Here is a 27,402-nt window from a genome sequence, read left to right on the forward strand (position 1 = left end):
CAGAGGAGAAGAAGTTGGTAAGCGGGGAGCCGCTGGTACGTGAGAGGTGCGGCGGGGGGGCAGAGGGGGGAGGTTGGTGCCGGTGGATGCTCCACACCCACTAATTTTTCCCCCTGGGTGCTCCAACCGGCCAATGGGAGCTGCGAGAGACCTGCTGCCTCCTCCCACCAAGGGGCACACAGAGACATGCCAGCAGTAGCCGGCCGCAGCCGCTTACAGGAGCGGCGTGGGGCCACGGCATGCAGGCAGCCTGCCTGAGCCCTGCTGTGCCACTGGCCGGGAGCTGCCTGTGGTAAGCGCCTCCTGGCCAGAGCCTGCACCTCGCCCCCCCTCCCACATCCCCAACACTCTGCACCAGCCTGGAACTCCCTCCTGCACCCAAACTCCCTCCCAGACCCCGCACCCGTTCCTGCACCCTGATCCGCTGCCCCAGCCCAGAGCTCCCTCCGGCACCCGAGCTCCCTCCAGCACCCAAACTCTCTCCAGTAATATAGTAAAAACGTGCGGCCCATGACGATTTACCAAAATACATGTAGTGGCCTCCCTGTGAAAACTATTGCCCATTCCTGCTCTTGACGCTAGCATCCGTCAAACCTTTCCTTTTTCCAGCTAGCGATAACGTGGGCAATCACTTGTGAAATTCCACCTTCTCCTGATGAATTAAGCAATGATGGGTTATAATGCTCCTACCTTTTGCTGTTGTCTGTCAGAGTGTTGCATTTTTGGAGTAATTTGGGGATTCTATTCAACAGTATGTTTTAAAAGATTGTTAAGGGTACTTGGAGCCTGGAATGTGCGCTCTTTTTGGGTAGCAGTATAAATCTAAAGAAAGAAATAACAAAACAAATACATCCTAGTAGCCTCTGTTGGTTTGTGTTTCTTTGAGGGTATTTTTGTTTGTTTGCTTCTATTTTCCTGTTGGTAGATCATTTTCTTCCTGTGTTAGTTTAAGCAAATTTCCATCCAAAGTATATTTTGCCTTAGCCTTGATTCTCCCTTTAGGTTTCCTGAAATTGAATTCTACATGCTGATCCTTTGATCATTGTCTTTCCTTATCAAAACTTTCATAAATTACTCGCCTCTTCTTAGGGTGACCAGATGTCCTGATTTTATAGGGACAGTCCTGATATTTGGGGCTTTTTCTTATATAGGTGCCTATTACCGCTCACCCCCATCTTGATTTTTCACCCTTGCTGTCTGGTCACCCTACCTCTTCTTTAGAATCCAGAATCGTTCCTGTCCTTGTGTCACTTGTAAATGTTGAGACCGTGCAGATTGTCCTTTCTTCCACATCACTTTTGTATAAGTGAAATAAAGTTAGTGCTACCAGTGATTCTTGTGGGAAACCCCTCCTGATAAATCCAACAAGGAGGATTTTATTCTATTTACACTAAAGTATTCTGCACTGTACCTACCAATTCTTAATCTATGTAAATCCTTATTCCTTTATGTTGTATGGAAGCTTCTGGTTTGATACTTGGGAAAATGCTTTACTGAAACCTAGAAAATTGTCAGTTGGTATCATTTACCCCTCATTATTTTATATCTTTGGTAACCCTGATACAGTGCCCAATGACATTTGTCTGGCCTGTTGCTTTTTTGCTAGACTCATGTTGATGACTTCTTGATGACATGTGCTCCTCTAATTACACTTTCATCCTTGGACAAAGCCAATGAGCATCAGACATAAATAGTTCTCAATCAAAAATCAAGAGAGTCACCTGTGGAACAAACTTACAGAGAAGATCAGACCAATTTAGAATTTGATCGGCATCAAAGTTCGCTGCAAAACCCCTCCTCTCTAAGGGTTTATCTACACTGGCACTTTCCAGCACTGCAACTTTCTCGCTCAGGGGTGTGAAAAAACACCCCTCCAAGCTCTGTAAAGTACCAGTGTAGACAGTACACCAGCGCTGGGAGCCCCTCGTGGAGGTGGAGAGCTCTCTCCCCAGCGCTATGCTGCATCTTCACAGCCACCTTAAAGTGCTGCCGCAGCCAGCGCTTTAATGTTGCTAGTGAAACATGGCGTAAGAAAAGATGTCCCACCATAGTCAGCTCATTGGGCAGAAGAAAAGTCAAAACAAAATAACTGTCTAGAGCTTCCGAACAGGGAAGGGAAAACAGCAGAAAATTCCATTGGTGCAATCCTAGCTTTTTGAAGTCAATGGTAGAAACTCTCATTTACTTCAGCGGATCCAGGATTTCATCCATGAAGACCATTAAGGACCTTGCCATGCAGACATAACTTACCTAGGAAGTGTTCATAAACTACAGTGATGAGCAAACCCTAAACTAGAGAAAAGCTAGCTTTTCTCATCACTGAGCACAGAGCATAATTTGAATATAGATTTAAACATATATAGCATAAAAGAATGCACCAAGTTTATATACACAGCCCCATAATATTCCCTTGTATTTGTATCTTTATGTAATACTGAGTAAAATTAGAGATCCAATGACTTTTCTGGTATTTTTTTTTAAAGTGTTGAAATACGTGCTTTATACCACTATTTTTATGTTTCTTCCAGCCAGTGGAAAAACTGGCAGAGCCCAGGGAGCTAGCTATTAAGGAAAGTGTTCTGTTTCTCTTTTCTCCTATTATAAACAAATTACCAAAACAAGGACTCAAAGGGCCACAAAAGTATGCTCTGAAGAGAATGTACTTGGATTTAGATTAGCACAAGAACTTCTCAGCAGCTAGCTTCTCCTTTTTGGCTGATGATGATGTGAGGCACATTCAAAATGGGACTGAAAATGGAACATTTAAAAGCCTGAGATTTTCCTCTTGGCTGCTCTAGCCCCCTCCCCAAGGTTCTTCTGTTTTGTGAACAAAAATATTTTTTTCATTAGGTAAAATCCCATGCTTCTAAGCAAATCGAGAAAATAGTGGGGCTGGCTTTGTGGCTTTTTTTTCTGAACTAGAACCATCTATTTATTCTGCCTTCCTTCCATTCAACATCATGTTCACAGTTGTTGTATCTGCAAGTGTACCACCCTTGGACACAGTATGGCCAAAAATCTTGAGGTTTTTGAATGGGTTCTGAGGAACAAAGAAACTCAAACTGCCTCTCTGGCCAAAACCAAGGTTACCCAGACCTGGTTTTGGTGTATTGTGCATCTTGTCGGTAATGGGTCATGGGGAAGTGTGCTTCAACATCACCAAGCTGTATGTAGTGCATTGAATTTTGGAACGTGTAAGATGCATCTCCTTGTCTTGAATGTGGTGAAATAGAGGGTTGACTGCAAGCCACATTTTTGCACCTTGTGAATTAATACTTTTCTTCTCACCCCGGATTGTTTTTACTTGCTGTTTTATGGTTTGTTTAGATTATAAGTTTTGAGCCAAAGACCTGTCTTGATTTTTGTAAAAGTCATTCATTCTGGTAGCACTGCATAATCTTAATAATATGGAATTATAATTGCATTCAAATATTTTCATACAATATGATATGAAAAAATGAAGTCTGGTCTCTTGTGTCACCTACCATAATCTGTCTCAGAGCATAGACTTGTTTCTTCATTAGACATATTTGGCCAGTGTCAAAAATTTCTCTCCCCGCAGTCCCTAGCCATTGTGGGGTCTTATTGGAAATCCTGGCCTGCCCACATCTAAAAGGCCCCTCCTCCCACTGTGGGGTTAAGGTCAACAAAATGCAATGTGCGTGGCTTCTTCTGACAAAGGGAATTGACTTCTTAGTTAAAAAGAATGAGGAGTACTTGTGGCTAACAAATTTATGATCAACATGGTTTATTATATTTTGGTTTAATGAAAATTTTCTTTATTCTAAACATTTTAGGCTCGTCTCTTAATTCAAAGTCTCAGTCAAAATGAACTTGTAATCAGCTAATATGCTGCAACAAAGGGGGAAAACTGTCGGTGACATATATTGCCACTCTGTATACAATGCCCCAATCTTACCATTGTGTGTTTAAAGTGCTTCTAAAGAGACATGGTGGGTGAGGTGATATCTGTTATTGGAGCAGCTTTTGTTGGGAGAGAGGGAAGCTTTCAAGCTTCCACAGAACTCTTTTCTTCTGGAATGGAAAAGGTACTGTCACAGCTAAATACAAGGTGAACTGATTGTTTAGTAAAAGTAGTTAACACAGTAGTATAAGTATCAGAGGGGTAGCCGTGTTAGTCTGAATCTGTAAAAAGCAACAGAGGGTCCTGTGGCACCTTTAAGACTAACAGAAGTATTGGGAGCATAAGCTTTCGTGGGTAGGTTCTTACCCACGAAAGCTTATGCTCCCAATACTTCTGTGAGTCTTAAAGGTGCCACAGGACCCTCTGTTGCTTTTTACAGTAGTATAAGTAGTTAACACAGATTTCAAGGGACCATTCAAGGGAAAGTGTCCCATTAACACCCCTCCAGTCATAGGAGGGAAAGGAAGGAAGGGGGGGGGGGGGAAAGACAACTTGCCAGGAGTTGTTGGTGGGTTATAAATTGGCGTAATAAGCCATAAATCCAGTGCCTCTGTTCAGTTCATGATTTTCAGTGTCTAGCCAAGTTATGAATTTAAACTCTCAGGCTTGTCTTTTGAAGGTGTTGTGCAAGTTTCCTTTGAAGATGAGGACTGAGAGAGCAGTTATAGAGTGATCATTTTGTGAAAGGTTCATCCACAGGTGAATAGGGTGTTTTTGTGTCTTATCATTTTCCTCTGAGAGTTCATTTGAGAGTGTAGGGATTGTCTGGTTTCACCCACATAGTTGGGGAATTTATTGCACTGGATGAGGTGTACCGCATGTTGTGATAGGTATGTGTAGGACCCATGAATCTTGAAAGGTGTGTTGTGGGGAGTGTTGATAATCATAGCAGTGGAGATATGTCTACAGGTTTTGCATCTGTTGTTCTGGCAGGGTCTGGTACCACTTTGAGTTGGTGTATCTTAATCTGTGGGGAGCTTACTTCTGATATGGTTAGAGGGGCTGTGGGGTTGTTTGAAGGTCAGAAGAGAGGGTTCAGGAAAGATTTCATTCAGGATGTGGTCCCTGCTGAATATGGGTTGTAATTGTTTGTTGCCCCATATGGGTTCCAGTGTGAGGTGGAAAGTGACAGCTAGGGGTGTGCAGTTGGAGTGGGATGTATTTCTATATTGAAGCAGGTTCTCTACGGGTATTTGGGTGGCTTATTCCATGATGCAATTTACTTCTCTGGTGAAGTGTCCTTGTTTGGTGAAGGCAATTTTAAGTGTGTTAATTGTATATCCCGGACATTCTCTTCAGAGCATATTCTGTGGTATCTGAGTGCCTGGGCTTAGATAACACATTTGTTGGTGTGTTTGGGGTGATTACTGGATCTGTGAAGATAGGTATGGTGACCTGAAAGTTTCTTCTATATAGTAGTCATAGGGTTCCATTGTTGAAGCTGATCGTGGTATCCAGGAAGCTGATTCTAGTGTGGGAGTGTTCTATGGAGAATTTAATGGATTTGTGGTGGTTGTTGAAGTTGTGGTGGAAATCTGTGGGGGAGTTTGTCTGTTTAGAGGATGAAAATATCATTGATGCATCTCAGATATATGTCATTAACTTTGTGGTGCATTTTCCAGAAATTCTTCCTCAAGGTAGCCCATGAAGAGTTTGGCATACTGGGGAGCCATGCTAGTGCCAGTGGCTGTTCCCATGGTTTGGACAAAATGTTTGTTGTTCAACTTGTTATGGGTGAGGATGAAATGGGTGAATTTTTAATGTTTTTTTTTTTTAATGAAGTTGACATGGTCTAGTCATTCATCAAAGTACAAATAAATTCTGAAAGTGGATAGTTGGAACCTTTTCTTTGTTCCAGTGCTGTTTTAAGCAAGCATATGAATAATAAAAATATATAATTGCAAGGTATCCAAATATGTATTTGGAAAAGAATCCTAACAACTTCACCATGCTGGGATCAATGGATTTGCACAAGATGAAATTTTGTGCTTAGGATCTACAGAAACTAAACTATAGTTTGAGTGGTGTGAAACAGAGAAAACAGTTTTATTTCATGACTGTTGGGAAATTTACACTAAGGTATGCTGTGTTGGTTGGCTAAATAACGTGTTTATTTATTAAATGCAAAAATATATTTTAATACAATATATTAAAGCTTACAAATTTAAATGAACATAAATGGAGAAATAATTTCTCATTTCCACGTAATATTAATTCATTCATACTGCTATTCTGGATTAATAGGGCAATAGTAAATTATTACATATTGTGAGGGAAAGTCATATTTTTCCAATGGGGGGAAAAAAGAGAAATTTAGGCTATTTTATAAAATGAAATCTTAGTATTAGCAGTATTTCGAGAAAAATGTGCCTGTAGATTTAATTGTTTATTGCTGTGTCTGTATAAAAATTTACAAATTTCAAGCATTTCCTTGAAATAAAAAAAGCTTTTCTTTGTTAAACAAAAATTTGTCCTCACAGAGGACCGTTCATGCCAAGTTTTGAACTTTAACCCCTGCATCTCACCCCAATAACTTTGTTCTTAAAAAAAAAAAAAAAAAAAAAAAAAAAAAAAGTTTTTTGAAATGTATGGCTAGAAACTACTTTGCCAACTCAAATATAGCAGTAGCTATTGGTAAACACGTCCCCATCCACGCACACTAGTATACTGTGATTTAGTGCAGTGGTTTCTAAATGGTGGTGCTCAGAATGTTTGCTGGTGTTCCATGGAGAGTTACTTGGTCACTGCGTGCCACCTTACTTTCCTCTTTCCAGGTGCTAAATCATATTAGAAAAAGGTAAAAATACATTAAAGCCTTCTCCATGCAACAAATTGCTGTAGTTGCCCGACGAACATTGTTTGTCAGTGGAAGGAAAGGTGACAGTGAGACATTCTATTTATTAAGACATGTCCGACATGACAAAAAATGTGCGAACTCTGGGCATAGTGGGAACTTTGTTTTGTTTTTTCAATGAGTTGAAAAAGTGAATGATATTTGGTAATAATGCATGACATTTAGGCCAACGGCATTGTTGCCCACCAGAGCTCACATTTTAAATTCACCATCAGGAATCCTTGTCACTACTGCTGCTATACCATCTTCAGCTGTCAAACAGCTTGTCTACCCTAGAGCATTTGGGTATTACTAATAGTATTGTAATCCTCTAGCACAGCGGTGGGCAAATTTTTTGGCCCGAAGGCCGCATCGGGGTTGCAAAACTGTATGGAGGGCCGGGTAGGGAAGGCTGTGCCTCCCCAAACAGCCTGGCCCCTGCCCCCTCCCACTTCCCGTCCCCTGACTGCCCCCCTCAGAACTCCTGCCCCATCCAAACCCTCCCCCCTTGTCCCTGATTGCTTCCCCGGGACTCCACCGCCATCCAATGCCCCGGTCCCCTTACCATCCCGCTCAGAGCAGTATGTCTGGCAGCCGCGCCGCTCAGCCGGAGCCAGACACGCTGCCGCGCTGCCCTGCAGGAACTCGCAACCCTGCCACCCAGAGCGCTGCCTGCGCGGCGGTGTGGCTGCGGGGGGAGGGGGGACTGCAGGGGAGGGCCTGGGGACTAGTCTTCCCGGCTGGGAGCTCAAGGGCCTGGCAGGATGGTCCCGCGGGCCATAGTTTGCCCACCTCTTCTCTAGCATGCCTGTAAAACACCTTGCCCTAAACACAACTTCTTGCAACCGTGCACAGGTATTCATACCACAGTGTTGCAGTTACACTTGCTTTGAAAAAGTCTTGTCATCATTGCTTCCTGCAACAAGTCACAGCCAGTGTGGACAGCAGGTGAGAGCACTGCAGTTTAAGGGTAAAATTAGCACTCGTACGGTAATCTGTCCAGTGCTTCTGTCTACCATTCAAAGACAGTTCTGACAGCTCAGACTGCATTGGCTTTATCCTGTCAGGCTGTTTCCACCTGTTCTGTGCTAGCTACATGCAGCTACCTGAGAGCAGCCACCTGCCCCTGTATTTATTAACAATTCAGCGCTCATGTAAATAGCAATAAAACTTTTATTTTTAAACTGTTAAAAATTTTGTTTAAAACACTCCATTATTATTATTAAACATTATTTAACAAGTTTTTAAATGTTTGTTACTTTTTTTGGTGGAGACTTTGCAATATTTTCAATTGGAATATTTTTAACGTTACATTTTAAAAAAATATTTGTCAAAAGTAAACTTTTAGAATACAGATATTTTTCTTTGCTTTGTTCCCCAACTCTGTGGGGTTTTGTTCCTTTGTTTTTTTTAAAGGCAAAGGTAGTGATTGGGATGGTGCTAAAAGATCTGCTTTTAAGGGGTTCTGCAAGTGTAAAATGTATCTCTACTTTGCTGTGAGCTTACTCAGGCAGCCTCCAGAGAAGCACCTCCTGTTTTCTCTCTTGGGTCCCTGGCATCCAGAAAAAGGGAGGTTAGTAATATAACAGCAGAAAATACATTGTAATCACCACATTCCCACAAAGAAATCTTTTGTCAGTTAGTAGTTTTCCAGCAGTCATTCATTTCCTCCTCCTGCATGTTGCACAGTACAGCCCCTGAGGGACCCGCTCCCCTAGAAGTGGCATGGAGGACAGGGAGAACTGGCTTTGAGTGCAGGAATTCCCCAGAAGGCCTGCTTGGCTCAAACCATGGCCCTGAAGACGCCTGTCTCTTCATCTAGGGAGCACGCATAGAAGGAAGAAACAGCATAATTTGAAAACAACAAATGTGAAAAACACAAATGAGAGATACAAATAAGGAAGCTACCTAGTATAGCAGAGCTGTTGCTAACACACTAACTAAAAATCTTGCATGATAAATTCTGTCAACACTTAACCTTTTTTGTTTGTTTTGTGTGAGGAGTGACTAGTCTGTTCCACTATGGAGGGCGGGAGTAAAAGCAGCTCTCTGAGGGGGGAGAGTTCTGAACATTGTGGTATATTAAAGCACTTTAAGATCTTTCTTACATGAAAACTTTCCAAAGACCTTCATAATTTTGTAAAACCTAAAATTTGTCTTTTCAACCTGAAGTCCAATAAAAAGTGTGTCAGGAGAACACAATTAACACAGTTTTCTGTGAAATCAGGTGGTTCAAGTGACTTCTGCTTCCCCAACTTGCAAATTGTTAAATTTAATCTAATAAGCATTATGTAGATCTGTTGATAAGTGACTTGCCTCCATACTTAATCTATAGCTTTTGTCTGTGCAAGACCAAAGTGCATTGCTGCCATTATTATTATTATTATTATTATTATTAATAATTTGAATTACAGTAGCACCCAGAAACCCCAACCAGATTAGTGGACCATTGTTCATATATCACTCTATAAACATACAGTAGAAAAGTCCCTATACCCAAGAATGCTCTCGCCTCCATTTTTCGTATCTGGCCTTTGATTTCAGCAGGGGGAATTCCTTGGGGCAACAGAAGTGCCTTTTCTTCGTCCTATGAAATTCCATTCAGATTTGGCAGGGCTAGTGTTAAAAATCATTTCAATGCAGAGGGAGGGACCCCCAGACCCATCCTCCCACTCTGGGAAAGTACAGTAGAACCTCAGTTACAGACACCTCGGGAATGGAGGTTGTCCGTAACTCTGAAATGTTCCTTGCGTGTTGTCAAGTGTCAGGGGGGTAGCCGTGTTAGTCTGTATCCACAAAAACAACAAGGTGCCACCGGACTCCTTGTTGTTTCTGAAACGTTCGTAACTCTGAACAAAGCGCAGTTCAGGCTCCCGCAGCTGACACTCCAGGCTAGACTCCCCCAGCAGCTGAGTTTCCTCCTCATCACAGGCAGCTTCCAATAGTGTGTCCCCCTCCCAGCTGGGGAAGGGTGTGTGTGTGAAAACCTTGCCGCCCCCACCTGGCGGGGGGAAGGGTGAAAGCAGCACAGACCCCAGCATTGCTTCTGCTCTGGCTGTCTTAGGCTGGCAGCCCCAGCGTCTTCACCTTTTAGCTGCAAGTGGCAGCCCTGCATGAGGGAGGGGGTGGGGACAGGCAGCCCAGATGTGCCTACCTTTAAGATGCAATACAGGCACTGTACAGAACAGTATTTGCTTTTTTGGTCTCTGCTGCTGCCTGATTGGTTACTTCTGGTTTCACATGGTGTCCGATTGACTGGTCAGTCCATAACTCTGGTGCTCATATCTTTGAGGTTCAACTGTAGCCTTGTCCTGCTGACAGCTAAAGGAGTCAGTCCTTAGCAAAGACTGTTACTATGTGAGCTATGGTGCTAAAGAGTTCCAGTTCAGACTCTGCTGGTGATTCATAGGGACAGAGGGATGTTACACTTGTACATAATAGTTGTTTTACCTTTTCTTTAAAAATAATTATAATAAAAACGACGAGATTACACACAGATAAACTTCTTATTGAAAAAGGTTATTGAGGTTCCAAAGTCAAGCACTTGAAAGTTAGGAAATGCCAGATTTGATTGCCACACAACCTCAGTTTGGCCTCCTTATGTGTATGCGTAATGACAGTCTTTAATTCCATCATCACAGTCTATTACAGAATTGCTCTGAGAGCAATAAGATGAAATTCAATAAAGACAAGTACAAAGTACTTCACTTGGGAAGGAGAAATCAAATGCACAACCACAAAATTGGGAAGAAGTCAGTAGGCAGGAATACTGCTGAAAAGGACCTGGGCGTTATAGTTATATGAGTCAAAAGTATGATGCAGTTGCAAAAAAGGCTAATACCATCCTGGGATGTATTAACAGGATCATAGTATGGGAAACACGGGAAGTAATTGTCCTGCTCTGCTTGGCACTGGTGAGGCCTCAACCAGAGTACTGTGCCCAGTTCTGGGCACCACACTCTTAGGAGAGATGAGGACAAATTGGAGAGTCCAGAGAAGAGAGCAGAAATGATAAAAGATTTAGAAAACTTGACCTATGAGGAAAAGTTTAAAAAAAAAACCTGAGCATGTTTAGTCTTGAGATAAGAAGACTGAATGAGGACCTGATAATAGGTCTTCATATGTGTTAAGGGCTGTTACAGGGGCATGCACAAGAATTTAAATTTGACACCTTAAACTTGTTGCCCCTGTTCCCCTCCCAGCCCTGGGAGGAGCTCACTGTCTCCTCTCCTGACCTGTCCCAGGAGGAACTCAGTCTTCCCTCTCTCCCTCCACCTGGCCCCAGCCCGATCTTCCCTCCCTTCACATGGCCCTGGCCCTGGCAGGAGCTTGATCTTCCCTGCCTCTGCAGCCCCAGGGCCAGAGAAATTCTGTGTCCCTGACAATTATTGGGGTAGCCCATGCCCCTGCTTGCCTCCGCTGCCGCCCCTGGGCTGTTATAAAGAGGAGGATGGTGAATTGTTCTCCATGTTCACTGCAGGTAGGACAAGAAGTAATGGGGTTAAATTGCAGCAAGGGAGATTTAGATTAGCTATTAGGAAAAACTTTATAACTATACAGATAGTTAAGCTGTACGCTTTCAAAGGAGGTTGTGGAATCCCCATCACTGAAGGTTTCTAAGAACGGGCTGGACAAACACCTGTCAGAGACGGTCTAGGTTTACTTGGTCCTGCCTCAGTGTAGAGGGCTCGGCTTGATGACCTCTTGAGGTCCCTTCCAGCCCCTAATTTCTAAGATGCTATTTTTCCATAGGACCCCTGCCTCATTCAGAGCATGGGATGGATACACAAGGAGGCAGAATTAAAGGCACATGGGCAACTGTAAATCTAACTTTCAAGCACTTTGATTTTGAAATTTAAGTAACATTTTTTTTAACATAGATGTTTGTGTGTCAAAATATTTACCCATCCACCCTTGACAATTCCTCTTCCTGCTTAGTTGAAACAAACCTTTTGTTCTTGCACAAAGTGCTTACGTACCAACACTCAAATATGGAAAAGGCGTCAATTAGAGAGAGAACATATTTTTATGTCTAAACCAAGGAAATTTGATATATACGTTTGAGAAACAATAATCATGGACTCCCATTATTTCATTTTTGAGCCATTATACAGACTTTAGGTAGATGTGAAGAGGAATGATACTTCCCTACTTAAATATTTCTTTTCTAATAGAGTTGTTATACTGACTAACCTATTTAAAAACATTTACAGGGGAAAATGTAAACAGTGATTATTTTTTTTTATAGCCACACAAATGGAATCTTAGCAGTCTTCTTTCTTGTCAAACAGAAGTCAAAGAACAATCTGCAGAGGAGGATGCCCAAACTGAAGTGGACAGCAACAAGCAGCTAACACCAGTTCTTCAGCGCTCAGTATCTGAGGAGTCTGCAAGCTCCACTGCCTCTGTTGGTGTTGAAGCCAAAACCAGGTTAGTAAGTGAGACAGATGGGTGCTGAGTCAGTGGTGGGGGAAGGGCTGAGAGTTGAGTAATGGTTCAGAGAATGCTGGGAGAACAGACTTGGGACAGTGCTGGTGCTTTTGAAGCATTAGCAGAAACCTTGTTGGCAGCTGCTATATTTGAGACTGATGATTTAATTAGTCTGCAGGGAACTGCGGGTGGAAAAGCATGTTTCTTAAGTGTCATCCTCCGTCATCACACAATACAGGAAAACTTCAGAATTGCTAAATATTAACTATTTAAATGTAAACATTTGGGGGTTTGTGTACAAGCGGATACACTACACCCACTAGTAAAGCCTTTCTGGTGAGAAATAAAACGTGTGCTATATATAACAATGGTCTAACATAACAGTACTTCCAAGGTTTTAGAGGATATTTTCTACATTTTTAGTAATCTGGGTTTTTTTAATTTTATCTCGTATGCCATAAACCTACTTACTTTTTAGAGTCTCTAACATGCAAATAAATGTTAACTGTATTTTACTTTTTTCCTAAATTTTGGGTATCTATAAATTACTAGTGCCAATAAAAGTAACAGTCATATGACACTAGCAAGAACAAGGCCTATCATGGGCAGGCACCACTGGAACAATGTCATGGAACTCTGGCAATACTCCTCTAGCCAAGCCTTCAACGCAGCTAGATAGCCCAATAATGGGCCTCTGTTTGTTGCAGCGGTTGTCATATCAGTTTAAGGAGACTTTATGATATGGATGTATGTTTTTGACAGACTTGGGTTAAAAATAACCAAAACCATTTCACTTCCACCTCGTCAGAGTTTGCACCTGTGCCCCCAGATACAAAAGGCTAGTGCCTTAACTGACTAACTCACCTACCTTTACAGATTTTACATGGTCACAAACTTCTGTTAGAAGGGAAATATCTGTGGAAGCTACCCTGATGTATCAATAAAACTGAAGGGTGGGTGGGTGTGGGTGTGTGTGTGTGTGTGTGTGGAGATTGTTATACCCTTGCTCAAGAAACCATCTCATGATACTGATAGGGCAGTAGCTAGAGAGTTTTTCTCAGATCTTTTTAGGGAAAAAATTATTGAGAAGGTGCTTGCAAGGCAAGTATCTGGAGTTTGCAGGTTTCCTTGATCCCAGACAGTTTGGTTTTAGGCCTGGATGTAGAATGGACATTGCATTTACGGCAATGTTGGGTGGTCTCCTCCTGGCAATGGACAAAAATCAAATGTCCATTTATTTTTATTTCTTAATCTAATCCTGCACCTATCTAAAACCAATGCACATCTAAAGAATAACTGCTGTTTTTTTAATCTGTCTTCTATATCATTGTCCATGAGTGGTGGTGACACATCTTCTTGGCGGGGTGGAGGGAATAGCTTTTGAGTGGCTCTACTCCTTTTTGTTAGAACGAACTCCAGATAGATGAAGCAGAATACAGTAAAGATTGACCCTCAATTCTGTAGTGTCCAGGCATGGAAAGAGAGAAAAAATGCCAAGATTTAGGGAGAAGGGGAATATAAGGTCAGAGGGGTTAGGGTGTATTGTGAATCCATGGAAACTTGAAAACTAGGAGGGTAGTTTTGAAGTTTCTTCCAGATTATTTTGTTTACCGTAGGAAACTTTTGTACCCCTCCTAAAGCTTAGAAATTTGAGGTTTTAGGGAAACCATGGAAGAAAGTATTGCAACAGAGAAGGCAGAAATTGATCAGAGTGTGAAAAAGTAGCAGTGAGGCCAATGTCAAAGTAATGCCAAAACATTGGCATTGTTCTGCAAGTGAGAGAGACGCTTACTGACAAGGGTAAAGTGAGAGTAGACAAAGTCTGGGGTAATGGATGCCTTCAGGGTTTCTGACTTTGTGAGTAAAGTTTAAGGCTGGATTTCAGGAGGAGGTGAGAGTAGTGTAAGACATATGTGACAAGGCACTTCACCCAAACAAATGACTTTGGTCTTTGAAGCATTTAGGAGAAAAGAAGTTACAGTGTAGTTAGGGAGTATCAGTATTACTTTTATGCAGCAGATATCCAAAGCTTTTTTTCTTGTACTTCTCTCTGATCTCTCCTAACTTTGAGGCTAACTCGGACATCTCTGAGGGTGATGCTGGAGAATAGAGCCAACGTTGTAACCTTAATGGAACTACCCAGCAGAAAGTGCGTGTTTGTTTGTATGTGCGTGTGCATGTGAGTCCAGGAGAGAGTGAATTACTAGTTGTGACTAAGAAATAGAGACAGGAGTGGTAACAGTGTTAAGTTTAAAACTCAGAAAGTAGAGTGCTGGAGACACCAAAATAAAAAATAGCATCAGAAGTCATGCTGAGCTGAAGTAGGCTGGAGAGATAGAGGCATCTGTGCTCAGAAATGAGTGGATTATTGATCTCTTGTAGGGAGGGGCAGGCAGTAAGATCAAGAAGAGATGGAGTCATGGCAGTGACAAAAGCAGTGCTGCCAACTTTCTCAATATTTGTTTGTCTCATGATTATTAAGCTTGCAGTATTAGCAATACTCAGGGCTGGATTAATCTTTTGTGGGCCCCGGCACCTGGATTGTGGCCCCATACCGCATTCCACCTGCACTCCACACCCTCTCATGGGAGGGCAGGAGACGGAGAGGAGCTAGGAGTGGGGAGGGGGCTGAGAGGAGCAAGCGGCAGGCAGGACCTTTGTGGGGGAAGAGGCTGAGCAGGGGTGGGGCCTCAAGGCAAAGCATGGGGCGGGGGGGGGAGCGGGGAGTAGGGCCAAGCTCGGGGGCTGAAGTGGTAATTGTCATGGAGGTCTCTGAAAGTCACAGAATCCATGACCTCCATGATCTGATCTTATCCTTAGTTATGATACAGTCTTTAATTACATGATCAATGTGTGGGTCTAAGCCTTATTTACTGCACACTATTCAAATCCTGTTCTGAAGACGGAATTATTAATTTCCTCATGGGCTTTTCTGTGGTGCACACTACTGTAGTCTGAGTTCTTCACAAATATTGAATAATAAATTTATATTCACTACATCTATGTAAAATGAGGGGTTGATGTTATTAACTCCATTTTACGGACAGCAGACTAGGCCCAAAGATATTAAGGTCAAAAGTATCCACTAATATTAGGTGCCCAATTTGAGATGACTAGGACCTGATTTTCTGGAGTACTTAACGTCATATAGCACTTTTTATGTGTAAAGCATAGCTCCCATTGACTTAGACGTAGCTGTGAGTGCTCAGCACTTCTGCAAATTAGATCCCAGGTTCTGAAATTGTGCACCAAGAAAATGAGAAACACAGAATTAGTGGTTACCTGCGAACATTTTGGCTTAAGTGAGTTGACTAACTTCACACAGGAACTCTGTGGTAGAGGAGGCAATAGACTCCAGTTACATAGGGCAGCGTTCAGCTGCCATAACCATTAGACCTTCCTTTCTCTCCCTGCAGCCCTGTCTCATTCACTGCACACCTTCCAACTTCTGTAATGAATGAGGCGGGTATCGTAAGGTAACAGCTGCCTTTAGTACGCAACCATGATTCCTCCCCTGAACAGGTCCATATTGGGCACTGAATGAGGCCTGAAGCCTGTGGAAAAATTAGTGTATGATCATGTAACTAAAGACTGTACCATGATAGTATATCTACAAGGTGCTAAGTAATAGTTGCTCAGGCAATTTTAATTCCGGCATTTCCTAACTTTTGAGTTCTTGACTTTGCAACCTAACAAACCTTCTTTTAACTTGGTTTTTGTGTGTGTAATTTTCTAGATTTAAAAAAAAAAAAAAAAAAAAAAAAAAAAAAAAAAAAAAAAAGGCAAACTGAAAAGACACAAATTCCATCATATGGCAGCGTATTGACACCCACATGGTTCATCAGGAGGGTCGGAACCTTTAGATCTACTGCATAGACCTTTCCCACTTGAGCTATCAGAGTGAGTGACTGTAATAACAGGTTGTCATCCTCTGTGTGAACCGTCAGAGGGGGTGAGACACAGTTTGTCAGGGAGTTTCATGGATATTGGCTGGCAGAAGAGGAATGGTGAAGCTCAGGAATCCATTCCAGGTTCTTGGGAGTGGGCTTTAGTGGAAATACTCATAGAATCAAAGGGTTAGAAGGGACCTCAAGGGTCATCTAGTCTAACCCCCTGCCAAGATGCAGGAGTTGCTGTGTCTAAACCATCCAGGACAAATAGCTATCCAGCCTTCCTTTGAAAACCTTCAGTGAAGAAGCTTCCACAACCTCCCTCGGTAGTCTATTCCATTGTCCTACTGTTCTCAGGAAGTTTTTCCTGAGATTTAATTTAAATCTGCTATGCTTTAGTTTGAACCCATTACCTCTTGTCCTGCCCTCTGTGGCAAGAGAGAACAACTTTTCTCCATCTTTTTTTATGGCAGCCTTTCAGGTATGGGAAGACTGCTATCATGTCCCTCCTTAATCTTCTCTTTTCCAAACTAAGCATATCCAGTTCCTTCAGCCTTTGCTTATATGGCTTGCATTCCATCCCTTTGATCATCTTGTCGTTCATCTCTGGATCCTTTCCAGTTCCTCTATATCTTTTCTATTCCTTGGTGAACAAAATTGGACACTTCTCCAGCTGAAGCCTAATCATTGCTGAGTAGAGTGGTACTGTCACCTCCAGTGACTTGCATGCTATGCCTCTTTTAATGCAACCTAAAATTGCATTTGTGGTGTGGTTTTTTTTTTTTTTTTTTTTTCAGCATCATATGGCTTACTCATGTTGAGGTTGTGATCCACTGCCAAGCCATTTTTTCTCCATTCTGTATTTGTGCATTTGGTTTTTCTTCCCTATGTGTAGCACCTTACGTTTGTCTTTGTTGAATTTCATTTTGTTGTCTACAGCTCAGTTCTCCAATTTTTCAAGAATCCTCTGAATTTCAGCTCTATCTTACAAAGTATTGGCTACTCCCTGCTAGCTTTGTGGCAGCTGCAAACTTGATCAGTATACTCTTTACACCTCTATGCAGGTCATTAATAAAGATGTTAAACAACACCGGACCCAGGACAGATCTCTGTGGAACATGACTTGAGACCTCCCTCCAGTCCAACATTATTCTATTAATAATTACTCTTCGTTTACTCATCTGCCTGTTCCTCATGCCCCCAAGCTTGGCCCATTCTACCCTGTCCCAGTCCTGTCTCTTCATCATTTGTGGCGCCTTGTCCCAGTCAAATTTTCCTTCCTTACCCAGTCTCCACTCTTCAGGCTTCTCATCCCAGTCTCCTTGCCCAGCCAGTCCCAGTTCCCCCCACCCTGTTCCTCATCCAATCTGTCTCTTCCCCCACCCCACACACTCATTGGCTCCTAGCATCAGACTCTGTCCTCCCCCCCCTCCCACCTTTCCTTAGATGCTGCCCCACTCTCCTTGTCCATCCAGTCCCAGTGTTTTTCCACTTCTACCAGCTCCTTGTTGGTTCTCAGTATTCCCCTTCCCTAGCCAACTGGTCTACAGTCACCCCCCTCACTTCTCTCACTGGCTACCATCACCCAAACACTCCCAGCCTCTCCTCCCTTCCGGTCCCTGCCCCTCACTTCCAGTCTGTCCCCTTGTGCAACAAGTACCAGCTTGTCCTCTCCTTCCCCCACACCTCCTCCAGTCTCCCAGTCTCCCTGCCCAACCAGTCTAAGTATCGCACCCCTCATTCCCATCCCCCAGCTCCTGGTCTCACCAGTCCCAATCTACTTCTTCACCCTTCCCCCTGTCTGACTTTTGTGCCCTCTGCATTTGAATCAGATGGCTTCCTCCTCCACATTGCCTGTTTTGCCAGCAGATGGGTCACTGAAGGCACAGAAGGAGACAGGCTCCCTGCTCTCAGTTCCAGTGCCTGGCACCACCTTGGTCCGCAGCAGCCATGAGCTGCAATTGCAGAGAAAGTCCTTCTGAGCCCTGATGGCCTTGGGAGGGAGGGAGCATGCTCAGTCACTCTGTGGGGCTGGCGCATGCTTAGCCAGTATATAGGGGTGGCTCATGCACAGTCTGGTCAGCACTAGGAGTTGTGAGAAGCTCAAACTTGCTTAGTGGGGTCAGAATGGTCAGAGATTTTAGTTGGTAAGCTCTAGCAAGTCTCTACAGAGCATGTGCAAAGAGCAGTTTTCTAAGGCCTATTTGTAATCTGGCAAAGTTTAGGCAGATTTTCATAGGGACGGTAAAGACAACCCCCTGTTAAATTTCAAATCCGTTCCCCAAAGCATGGGGGCACTAATGCATTTCAAGGAAAAGGTCACCAATATTTTTTAACTGGTGCCAAACATATTTTCCCTAGCTTAATTCTTGGAAATGGCTGAATTCCCCCCTCCCTTCTCTCACCCCCCCCCCCCCCAAATCAGACTGAGGCAGATACTAGGCATGGAAAATTTCAGCTGAAATGGTTAAAATTTGACAAGTTTGATAAGCAACAGAAAATAGGGTCTTATAATGGGAAGTGTCAGGGGACCTCAATAATAGGCACCATTACCAACCCCACTTGTGATATGTGGACAGTGCACTTCTTTTTTCACTGTATTTTCATCTGCTTAGAGATGGAGTTTTGTTTACACACATGAACCATGTGCTTTGAGTTGTGAAACATCTTTAGAAATAGTCCACAGACCTTTTTCATTTTGCCACTCATCGCTTAAATCAGCCTGGATTTCTCACTGTTGTTCCACTCTTGCTTAAGGGTTAAAAAAATCTATTCTGGCAGAGCTTGAAGAATAACTGTAGATGGCTTCAGGATAACTTTTTCTATTTCTGAGCTATTAGGTAGTTTCTTGAAATTTGCTTTATTTAAAATCAGTGTTCTGATGGCACCTGCTCTATTTAAGGCATCTCATGGGTTTCATTATATACATCTTCTATTTTTTGAACATTTGTAATTGAGCTTTGAAAATTTACCTTGAGCTGAAACCTGCCACATAATGATTCTGAACAGGAACATATTTTTTAATTATTTTTTTTTCTTACAAATGTCAGTAAATTGTTTGTTTTTGTCTGAAGAGAAGGGAACTGTTAAGTTGTTTGTGTGCATGCTGAAGTCCAGCTGTGCTGATTTTGAAAAAATTGGAAAGCTGTGTAATGTGGTTTAATTACTTTGTATATTTTGAAGGTGGTAAAAATACAGAATAGTTTTAAACTTTGAAATATGGCTATTGCTTGTACTTACCACTTACAAAAAATTATTAAAGAATTTTACTAGGCACACGTAACATGCATGCTAAAATACTGTATATACTTACAAGGCAGTCTGCAATGGCAACATCTAGCAAACTACTACAGGAAATTCCTGGCTGATTGATTTTTCTCTTGCAATTCATTTTATGTCAGAGAGGAGATATATATTTTTTTGCATTTTTAACAGCCACATTTAGAAATGAGTCAAATGCAATTTTTACATTTCAAAAATATTTTTTTCCCCTGTTTTTAATGTTTTCTAGACCACCCGTTATTTTGCTTGGCACTCCTTATGCTTCAATCCAATACGTTGAGAGAACTGAATTCTTGGCTTGTGAATTCTGCTTCCATGTCAAGATCTTACACAACTTATAATAACATTTCTCCACAGGCAGCTTTACACTGAGCTACTGCACTGGGGGAGCATGAGGGAAAGTTACCAAACATGTACAGGAACACCAGAGTCTCCAGTCGGGGTAGGCAACCTATGGCACGCGTGCCGAAGGCGGCACGTGAGCTGATTTTCAGTGGCACTCACACTGCCCAGGTCCTGGCCACCGTTCCAGGGGGCTCTGCATTTTAATTTAATTTTAAATGAAGCTTCTTAAACATTTTAAAAACCTTATTTACTTTCCATACAACAATCATTTAGTTATATATTATAGACTTCTAGAAAGAGACCTTCTAAAAACATTAAAATGTATGACTGGCACGTGAAACCTTAAATTAGAGTGAATAAATGAAGACTCGGCACATCACTTCTGAAAGGTTGCCGACCCTGGTCTCTAGTGATGAATGCTCAATCTGTAAATGTTCACACTTCCCTCCCCCTCCCCCCCGCATAATTTTCATATGAGGCTTAGCCACTGTATTTTTCAGTGCATATCTTGTATACATTAAAACTCACAATGAAGCATATTCATGGCATTGTCTATTTTGGAAATATTTATAAAATAAAGTGCTGCTTGAATACCTTGGTTTGGCCTCACATAAGTAGCTAGGGTGACCAGACGTCCCGATTTTATCGGGACAGTCCCGATATTTCCTTGTTTTGTCCAGTGTCCCGACCCCCGATTGGCTCCCTCCCCGAATCCTTGCCTCTTCCCCAGGCTCACCATTCCTCCTCCCTCCACAAGCACTGGAGGGAGGCCCAGGAGACGCAGGGGAAGCGCGGGGCCGGGGTGAGTGAGAGTCCGGCCTGGCCCCGAGCAGGCAGGACTCAGTTGGGTGGTAGGGAGAGGAGGGGGGTGGCCCGCAGTGCCAGGCGGTGGCTGTTCTCCCCCCCTGGGCAGCGGGAGTCGGGAGCAGCCCCCCGCGCGTCACCCTTCCCCCCCCTCCACCCGCGTCCCGATATTTGACTTGGGTGATCTGGTCACCCTATAAGTAGCACTCTCTAAGGGTGAATCCACACTAATAAAACTGGTTTGATCTTAATTCGTAACCAAAACAGAAAATCCTGGTGAACTTAGGGCAGTTTTGTAGTTTTAATACAAGTTACCAGGCCTAAAGGAATGTCTGCTATCTACCTGTCAACTAACACAAGGTCCAAATAAACTTTTTTCCGAGTGGAGACAAGGCTTTACCCTAAAGTCTATGCTTATGTGTGTGAGGAAAAAATTAGACAACACATTGATGTGCTGTGCTTTTGTTAGTAGTTAAAATGGGTGGAAGGATTATTCAGATTAACATTACCATCCAGCATGTATGAACGTGGAGGGAACAGAACTTTTTCAAGGATAGCTCATATCTGCTTGAATAACTTAGGCCATGTCTACACTACAAAATTATGTGATCTAATTTACATTGGCATACAGCCACCGCAGTTATTACATCACTTGTGTGTGTGCACACTTAGCTCCCTGTGTCGGTGGTGCACCTCCTCACCAGGAGTATTTGTATTGATGTAGATTGCAGTGCACCATGGGTAGATATTCCACTGTGCAACTCGCCATCATCCAGCATGGGGTATTTTGGGAAGTTTTGCAGTGCCTGATGCATCCAAAAAGAGGGATGACTGGGAGCATGGGGGTCAACATCCCATAATGCAGTGTTCTCCATCCCATAATATTTTGCATCTTCTTTACAAAATCCGCACAACTCGCATGTCTTTACTCACTGTCCACCATCTCTGACAGAAGCACAGAGCCTGCACAGCTCTGCACTATTATCACGAGCCATTGCAAGCACAGGGCAGATGATCCTGCAGTATTTGCAGAGCCACAAGAGAAGCTGTGAGGAACATGATGATTCCTTGGAGGCTAGATTGCTGTGGGACATAGAAACAATTCAAGGTTGTTGGTGGCGTTCAGTGAGCAGCTGGAGGTGGTGGAGTGCCAGTTCTGGGCCTGGGAAAGAAGCTCTGACTGGTGGGATCACCTTGTCATGCAGGTTTGGGGTGATGAGCAGTGGCTACAGAACCTCCAGATGTGTAAGACCATGTTTTTGGATCTGTGTGCTGAGTTTGCCCCAGCCCTCCAGCACTGGGACAACAAAATGAGAGCTGCACTGACAGTTGAGAAGCGAGTGGCGATCGCATTGTGGAAACTTGCAACACCCGATTACTGCCGGTCAGTTGGGAATCAATATGGAGTCGGAAAATCCACTGCAGGGGCCGTTGTCATGCAAGTGTGCAGGGCCATTAATCGCCGCCTCCTACGTAGGACTGTGACTCTGACAATGTGCAGGACATAGTGAATGCTTTTGCAGCAGTGGGGTTCCCGAACTGCGATGGGTTAATAGAGGGCGCGCATATCCCTATTTTGGCCCCAGACCCCCTTGCTACAGAGAACATCAACAGAAAGAGCTACTTTTCTATGGTATGCAAGTTCTGGTGGATCACTGGGGATGCCTTACCAACATCAGTGTGGGCTGGTCAGGGAAGGGGCATGACGTGCACATCTTTAAGAACACAAGACTGTTCAGAAACCTGCAAGCAGGGATTTTTTTCCCCCCAGGGATGAATTACCACTGGGAATGTGGAAATGCCAATAGTGATCCTGGAAGACCCAGCCTACCCCTTGCTTTCATGGCTTATGAAGCTGTATGCCAGCCACCTTGACAGCACTTCAACTACAGGCTCAGCAGGTTCAAAATGACAGTTGAACATGCCTTTGGTCATTTGAAAGGGTTGCTGACATTGTTTACTTATAAGATTTGACGTCAGTGAGAAAAATATCCCAATGGTTATAGTGGCCTGCTGTGTCCTGCGTAATATCTGTGAAGCAAAGGGAGAAAAGTTTCCACCAGGGTGGAGGTGGCGCAGTTGTCTGCTGAATTTGAACAGATGGAGACCAGGGCTGTAAGAAAAGCTCAACACGGGGTTGTACAGATCAGGGTGGCTTTGGAAAACTCTTTTAATACTGAGCCAAAGTAGTGTGTGTTGCTGTAATGTGCTGTACATGGCCTTTCTCTTTTGTGGCCCTTATGAATCTTGTTGTGATTGCTCTGTATGTAGGAATATAACAATGTCAATGCACCTATTAATATTGTCTGTGGAGGATGTTATCGGTTCTGTGACACAGTGAAGTAAGAAAAAATTGGTGGGTGTCAGACCTGCTCAGCACCACACAGCATATGTTGTGAACTAATAAAGATTAATTTTGTTCCAAAAAATAGAATTTTATTCTGTAACATGAACAAGGCAATTAAAAAACAAAATATTTAGAACTTAGGCCTTGTCTACACTGGCAAGTTACTGCGCAGTAAATCAGCTTTCTGCGGTGTAACTCCTGAGGTGTACACACTGCCAAGCCACTTAGTGCGCAAAAACACTCCTCAGTTGCAGCGTTGCAAAAAAACCACCTCAACAAGAGTCCTAAGCCTTAAAGTGCAAAGGCTCCAGCGCTGTATTGGCAGTGTAAAAACATTACAGAGCAGAAAACAATCAATTGGCCTCCGGAAGTGTCCCATAATCCCTAAAGTGGCTGCTCTGCTCATTGTTTTGAATTCGGCTGCCCTGGAGACATGCACCACTCCCCTTTCAAAGCTCTGTTTCTGGTAGGCCTTGCATGCTGTGCTGATCTGCTCTGGGACACAAAGCAAACCATTAATGTGGAATGCTCGTGCTGTTGAACACCGAGGGGTGGGTGGGGGTGGGTGGGTGTGTGTGTGTGTGTGTGTGAGAGAGAGAGAGAGAGAGAGAGGCAGATTGCTGTGCAGGGAAGTGGGAGCTGATGTTGGGGGTTTTCCCCTCCCCCTGCCTCAGGACTGGTTGCTTCCTGCCACTTACAAGACTGCATGCTGACACACTCTGTCCCTCAAAACACACACTCTCCTCCACCCCTCCATACATACACACACACACACACACACACACACACACACACTTTCTGTCACACACTCTGCTTCTTTCCCCCCGTCCCCTGTACTTCAGTTAAAAAGCTGGCAATGTAGTAGGATGCCCATGGACCAATGGGATTGGGAAACCTGCATCATGTGACACTGTGCCTGCCCCATGAGGCATTGCAAACCCTTCCCAAAGCACCCTGTGGCCAGTTGCACAGTGGGTAGCTACCACGACGCACTGCTCTCTTTGCTGTTGCAAGAGCTGCTAATGTGGCTCTGCTCTACCATCACAAGGAGCACAGGGTGGACATATAACGGTGGTTTAATTCCAGCGCTTTAATAAAAGTTGCACAAAACATGCCAGTTTAGACATACCGTTAGACTTGCTCTACACTGCATGCTTACTTTAGTATAACTATATGGCTCAGGGGTGTGAAAAATCCACACCTAGAAGTGACATAGTAATACTGACCTTAACCCCCTGTATGGAGAGCTCTATGTCGGCAGGAGAGCAACTCACACTGACAAAGTTATCATCTCTCGTAGAGGTGGAATTATATGATGGGAGAGCTCTCGCCATCGGCTTAGTGTGCTCACCGGATGTGCTACAGTGGCATTAAGTTGGAGTAGCAGGTCACGTACGTCAGTGGGAGACAACCACAGCTAAGTTGACGTAAGCTGCCTTTTGTCACCTAGCTGTGTAATGTAGAACAGGCTAATACTGATGATGCTGTGAAATCCTATTTTTCCAAAACATTCCATTTCATAGTATTAAATCAAACTTAGAGTTCTATCAGGAAAAACAAATGCAGAAAATATATAGATCGGGCCTGATAAAATACACCCTGGAATACTCAAGGAGATGACTGAGGAGATAACTGAGCCATTAGTGATTATCTTCGAAAAGTCATGGAAGATGGTTGAGATTCCAGAGGACAGGAAAAGGGCAAATATAGTACTGATCTATAAAAAGGGGAATAAGGACAACCTGGGGAATTTACAGACCAGTCAGTTTAACTTCAGTACCTGGAAAGATAATGGAGCAAATAATTAAAGCAATTAATTTGCAGACACCTAATAGATAAAAAGGTAAGTAAGTCAGCATAGATTTATCAAGAAGAAATCTTGTCAAACCTACCTAATAGCTTTCTTTGACAGGATAACAAGCCTTGTGGATGTGGGGAAGGGGTAGATGTGATATATCTTGATTTAGTAAGACTTTTGATACTCTGTCACATGACCTTCTCATAAACAAACTAGGAGATAAAGCCTAGATGGAGCTACTATAAGGTGGGTGCATAACTGGTTGGAAAACCGTTCCCAGAGAGTAGTTTCCAGTAGTTCACAGTCAAGCTGGAAGGGCCTATCTAGTGGGATCTTGCAGGGATTGGTTCTGGGTCCTGTTCTGCTCAATATCTTCATCAATGATTTAGATAATGGAACAGAAAGTACACTTATAAAGTTTGCGGACGATACCAAGCTGGGAGGGGTTGCAAGTGCTTTGGAGGATAGGATTAAAATTCAAAATGATCTGGACAAACTGGAGAAATGATCTGAAGTAAATAGGATGAAATTCAGTAAGGAAAAGTGCAGAGTACTCCACTTAGGAAGGAACAATCAGTTGCACACATACAAAATGGGAAATGACTGCCTAGGAAGGAGTACTGCAGAAAGGAATCTGGGGGTCATAGTGGATCACAAGCTAAATATGAGTCAACACTGTATCCGTGTGGGGGAAAAAAAAGCAACCATCATTCTGGGATGGATTAGCAGGAGTAAGCAATACATAAGAAGTAATTCTTCCGCCCTACTTTGTGCTGATTAGGCCTCCACTGGAGTATCTAGTCCTCGGTGCCACATTTCAGGAAAGATGTGGACAAATTGGAGAAAGTCCAGAGAAGAGCAACAAAAATGATTAAAGGTCTAGAAAATATGACCTATTAGGGAAAATTAAAATAATTGGGTTTGTTTAGTCTGGAGAAGAGAAGACTGAGAGGGAACATGATAGTAGTTTTCAAGTACATAAAAGGTTGTTACTAGGAGGAGGGGAAAACATTGTTCTCCTTAACCACCTAGCATAGGACAATAATCAATGGTCTTAAATTGCAGCAAGGGCGGTTTAGGTTGGACATTAGAAAAAACTCCCTAACTGTCAGGGTAGTTAAGCACTGGAATAAATTGCCTAGGGTAGTTGTGGAATCATTGGAGATTTTTAAGAGCAGGTTAGACAAACACCTCTCTGGGATGGTTTAGATACTATTTAGTCCTGCCTTGAGTGCCTGGGACTGGACTAGAAGACCTCTCGAGGAGGTCCCTTCAGAGGTGGATTTACCATGAAACAAACAGTGCGGTGGCCCCCGAAATGCAGGACAAATCTCATCTGACAACCTGCCCCCGAGTCCCGGCCGGCGGTGCAGCAGGGCGTAGGCTGCCTGCATTTCATGGCTTCCGGAAGCGTCTGGTGGCTGGCATGTCTCTGCGTGCCCCTGGCAAGGGGGGAGGCGGCTCCATGCTTCCCGCCTAGGAGCCGCTGCCAGAGGGGTGTGCCGGTCACTTTGGAAGCCGCGCTGCCCAAGGTAAGTGCCGCCGCCCTGACCTCTCCTGCACCCCTGTCCCAGCCCAGAGCCCGCACCCAAACTTCCTCCCAGAGCCCTCACCCCCTCCCAAACCCCAACCTCCTGTCTCAGCTCAGAGCCTGCACCCAAACTTCCTCCCAGAGCCCGCATCCCATCCCTAGGGTGACCAGGCAGCAAGTATGAAAAATCAGGATGGGGTGAGGGTACTAGGAGCCTATATAAGAAAAAGCCCCAGATATCGGGACTGTCCCTATAAAATTGGGACATCTGATCATCCTTCCCCTTCCACACTCCAACCTCCTGCCCCAGCCCAGAGCCCGCACCCAAACTCCCTCCCAGAGCCTGACCCCCTCATCCTCTCCTGCACCCCAACCCCCTGCTCCAATCAAGGTACCTCACTTTATTTTCATTTACTTCCTATTACTTATAATATAGGAGGAGCATGAAGAAAAAAAGAATGAAAAACTGGGGCGGGGGGGAGAGATAAGTGAGGCTTTTTCTTGGCTGGGTCCTGGGGGGGGGAAGCTTCCAGAAATGAAGCTGCGCACAGGACCCCACTAACTCTAAATCTGCTACTGAGTCCCTTCCAATCCTATGATTCTATTTCAAATTTCTACAATAATTCACCCAATCTACACAAACCAGAGGTTCACACTTCTCTAGTTCATCGTTCAAAGTGCTATGGTGTCTATGTGAAAAAGGGATCTGAAGGCAAGTCTAGACACTAAAAAAGTTTGTCACATGAGCCTTTTTAAAACAGACATTGTAAACATCAAGTAATATCTGTCCCTCCCAACAAACTGCTATAGAAAAATAAAGCACTGCACAAACTGCAATGAGCGTTTTAAAATGATGATATAACCCAAAAGACAGTTTGCAGACCTTTTTTACCCCTGTTAAAATGGAAATCCTGGTGCAGCCTTAACTGTCATGGTGCTACATCCCACCGTAATATTGCTACTATACATTAGGGCCAGGATTAGAGATAATGGCACAAGCTTGGGTCATTTGGTCAATGGGTTCCTCAGGTACAATCTAACTCCTTCTCTTCCCAGAAATAACTGCTTTTAGTAAGTAAATTGTTCTAAAACTCCCATTGATAGCAAAATTGTCTTGAAAATTTCTTGCACAGTAGGGGCTGGAGGAGAGTTTGGGAAAGAAGGATGTCCATTGAGTTGAATGGATCAGTTTATGTGTCTGAGGTATTGCGTCAGGC

General features: G+C 43.5%; 1 protein-coding gene across 8 annotated transcripts in view; it reads left to right on the forward strand.

Annotated features, from left to right (window-relative positions):
* Positions 1-27,402, forward strand: part of KMT2C (lysine methyltransferase 2C) — a 315,048-nt gene that overhangs the window by 84,484 nt on the left and 203,162 nt on the right. For all 8 annotated transcript variants that reach the window (XM_054021175.1, XM_054021174.1, XM_054021178.1 and 5 more), the window contains one exon: positions 12,050-12,188. In XM_054021175.1, the coding sequence (XP_053877150.1) occupies positions 12,050-12,188 (139 nt within the window). The remainder of the gene's footprint in view (positions 1-12,049; positions 12,189-27,402) is intronic.

The sequence above is a fragment of the Malaclemys terrapin genome, chromosome 2 (assembly GCF_027887155.1).
Source record: "Malaclemys terrapin pileata isolate rMalTer1 chromosome 2, rMalTer1.hap1, whole genome shotgun sequence".
NCBI lineage: Eukaryota > Metazoa > Chordata > Testudines > Emydidae > Malaclemys > Malaclemys terrapin.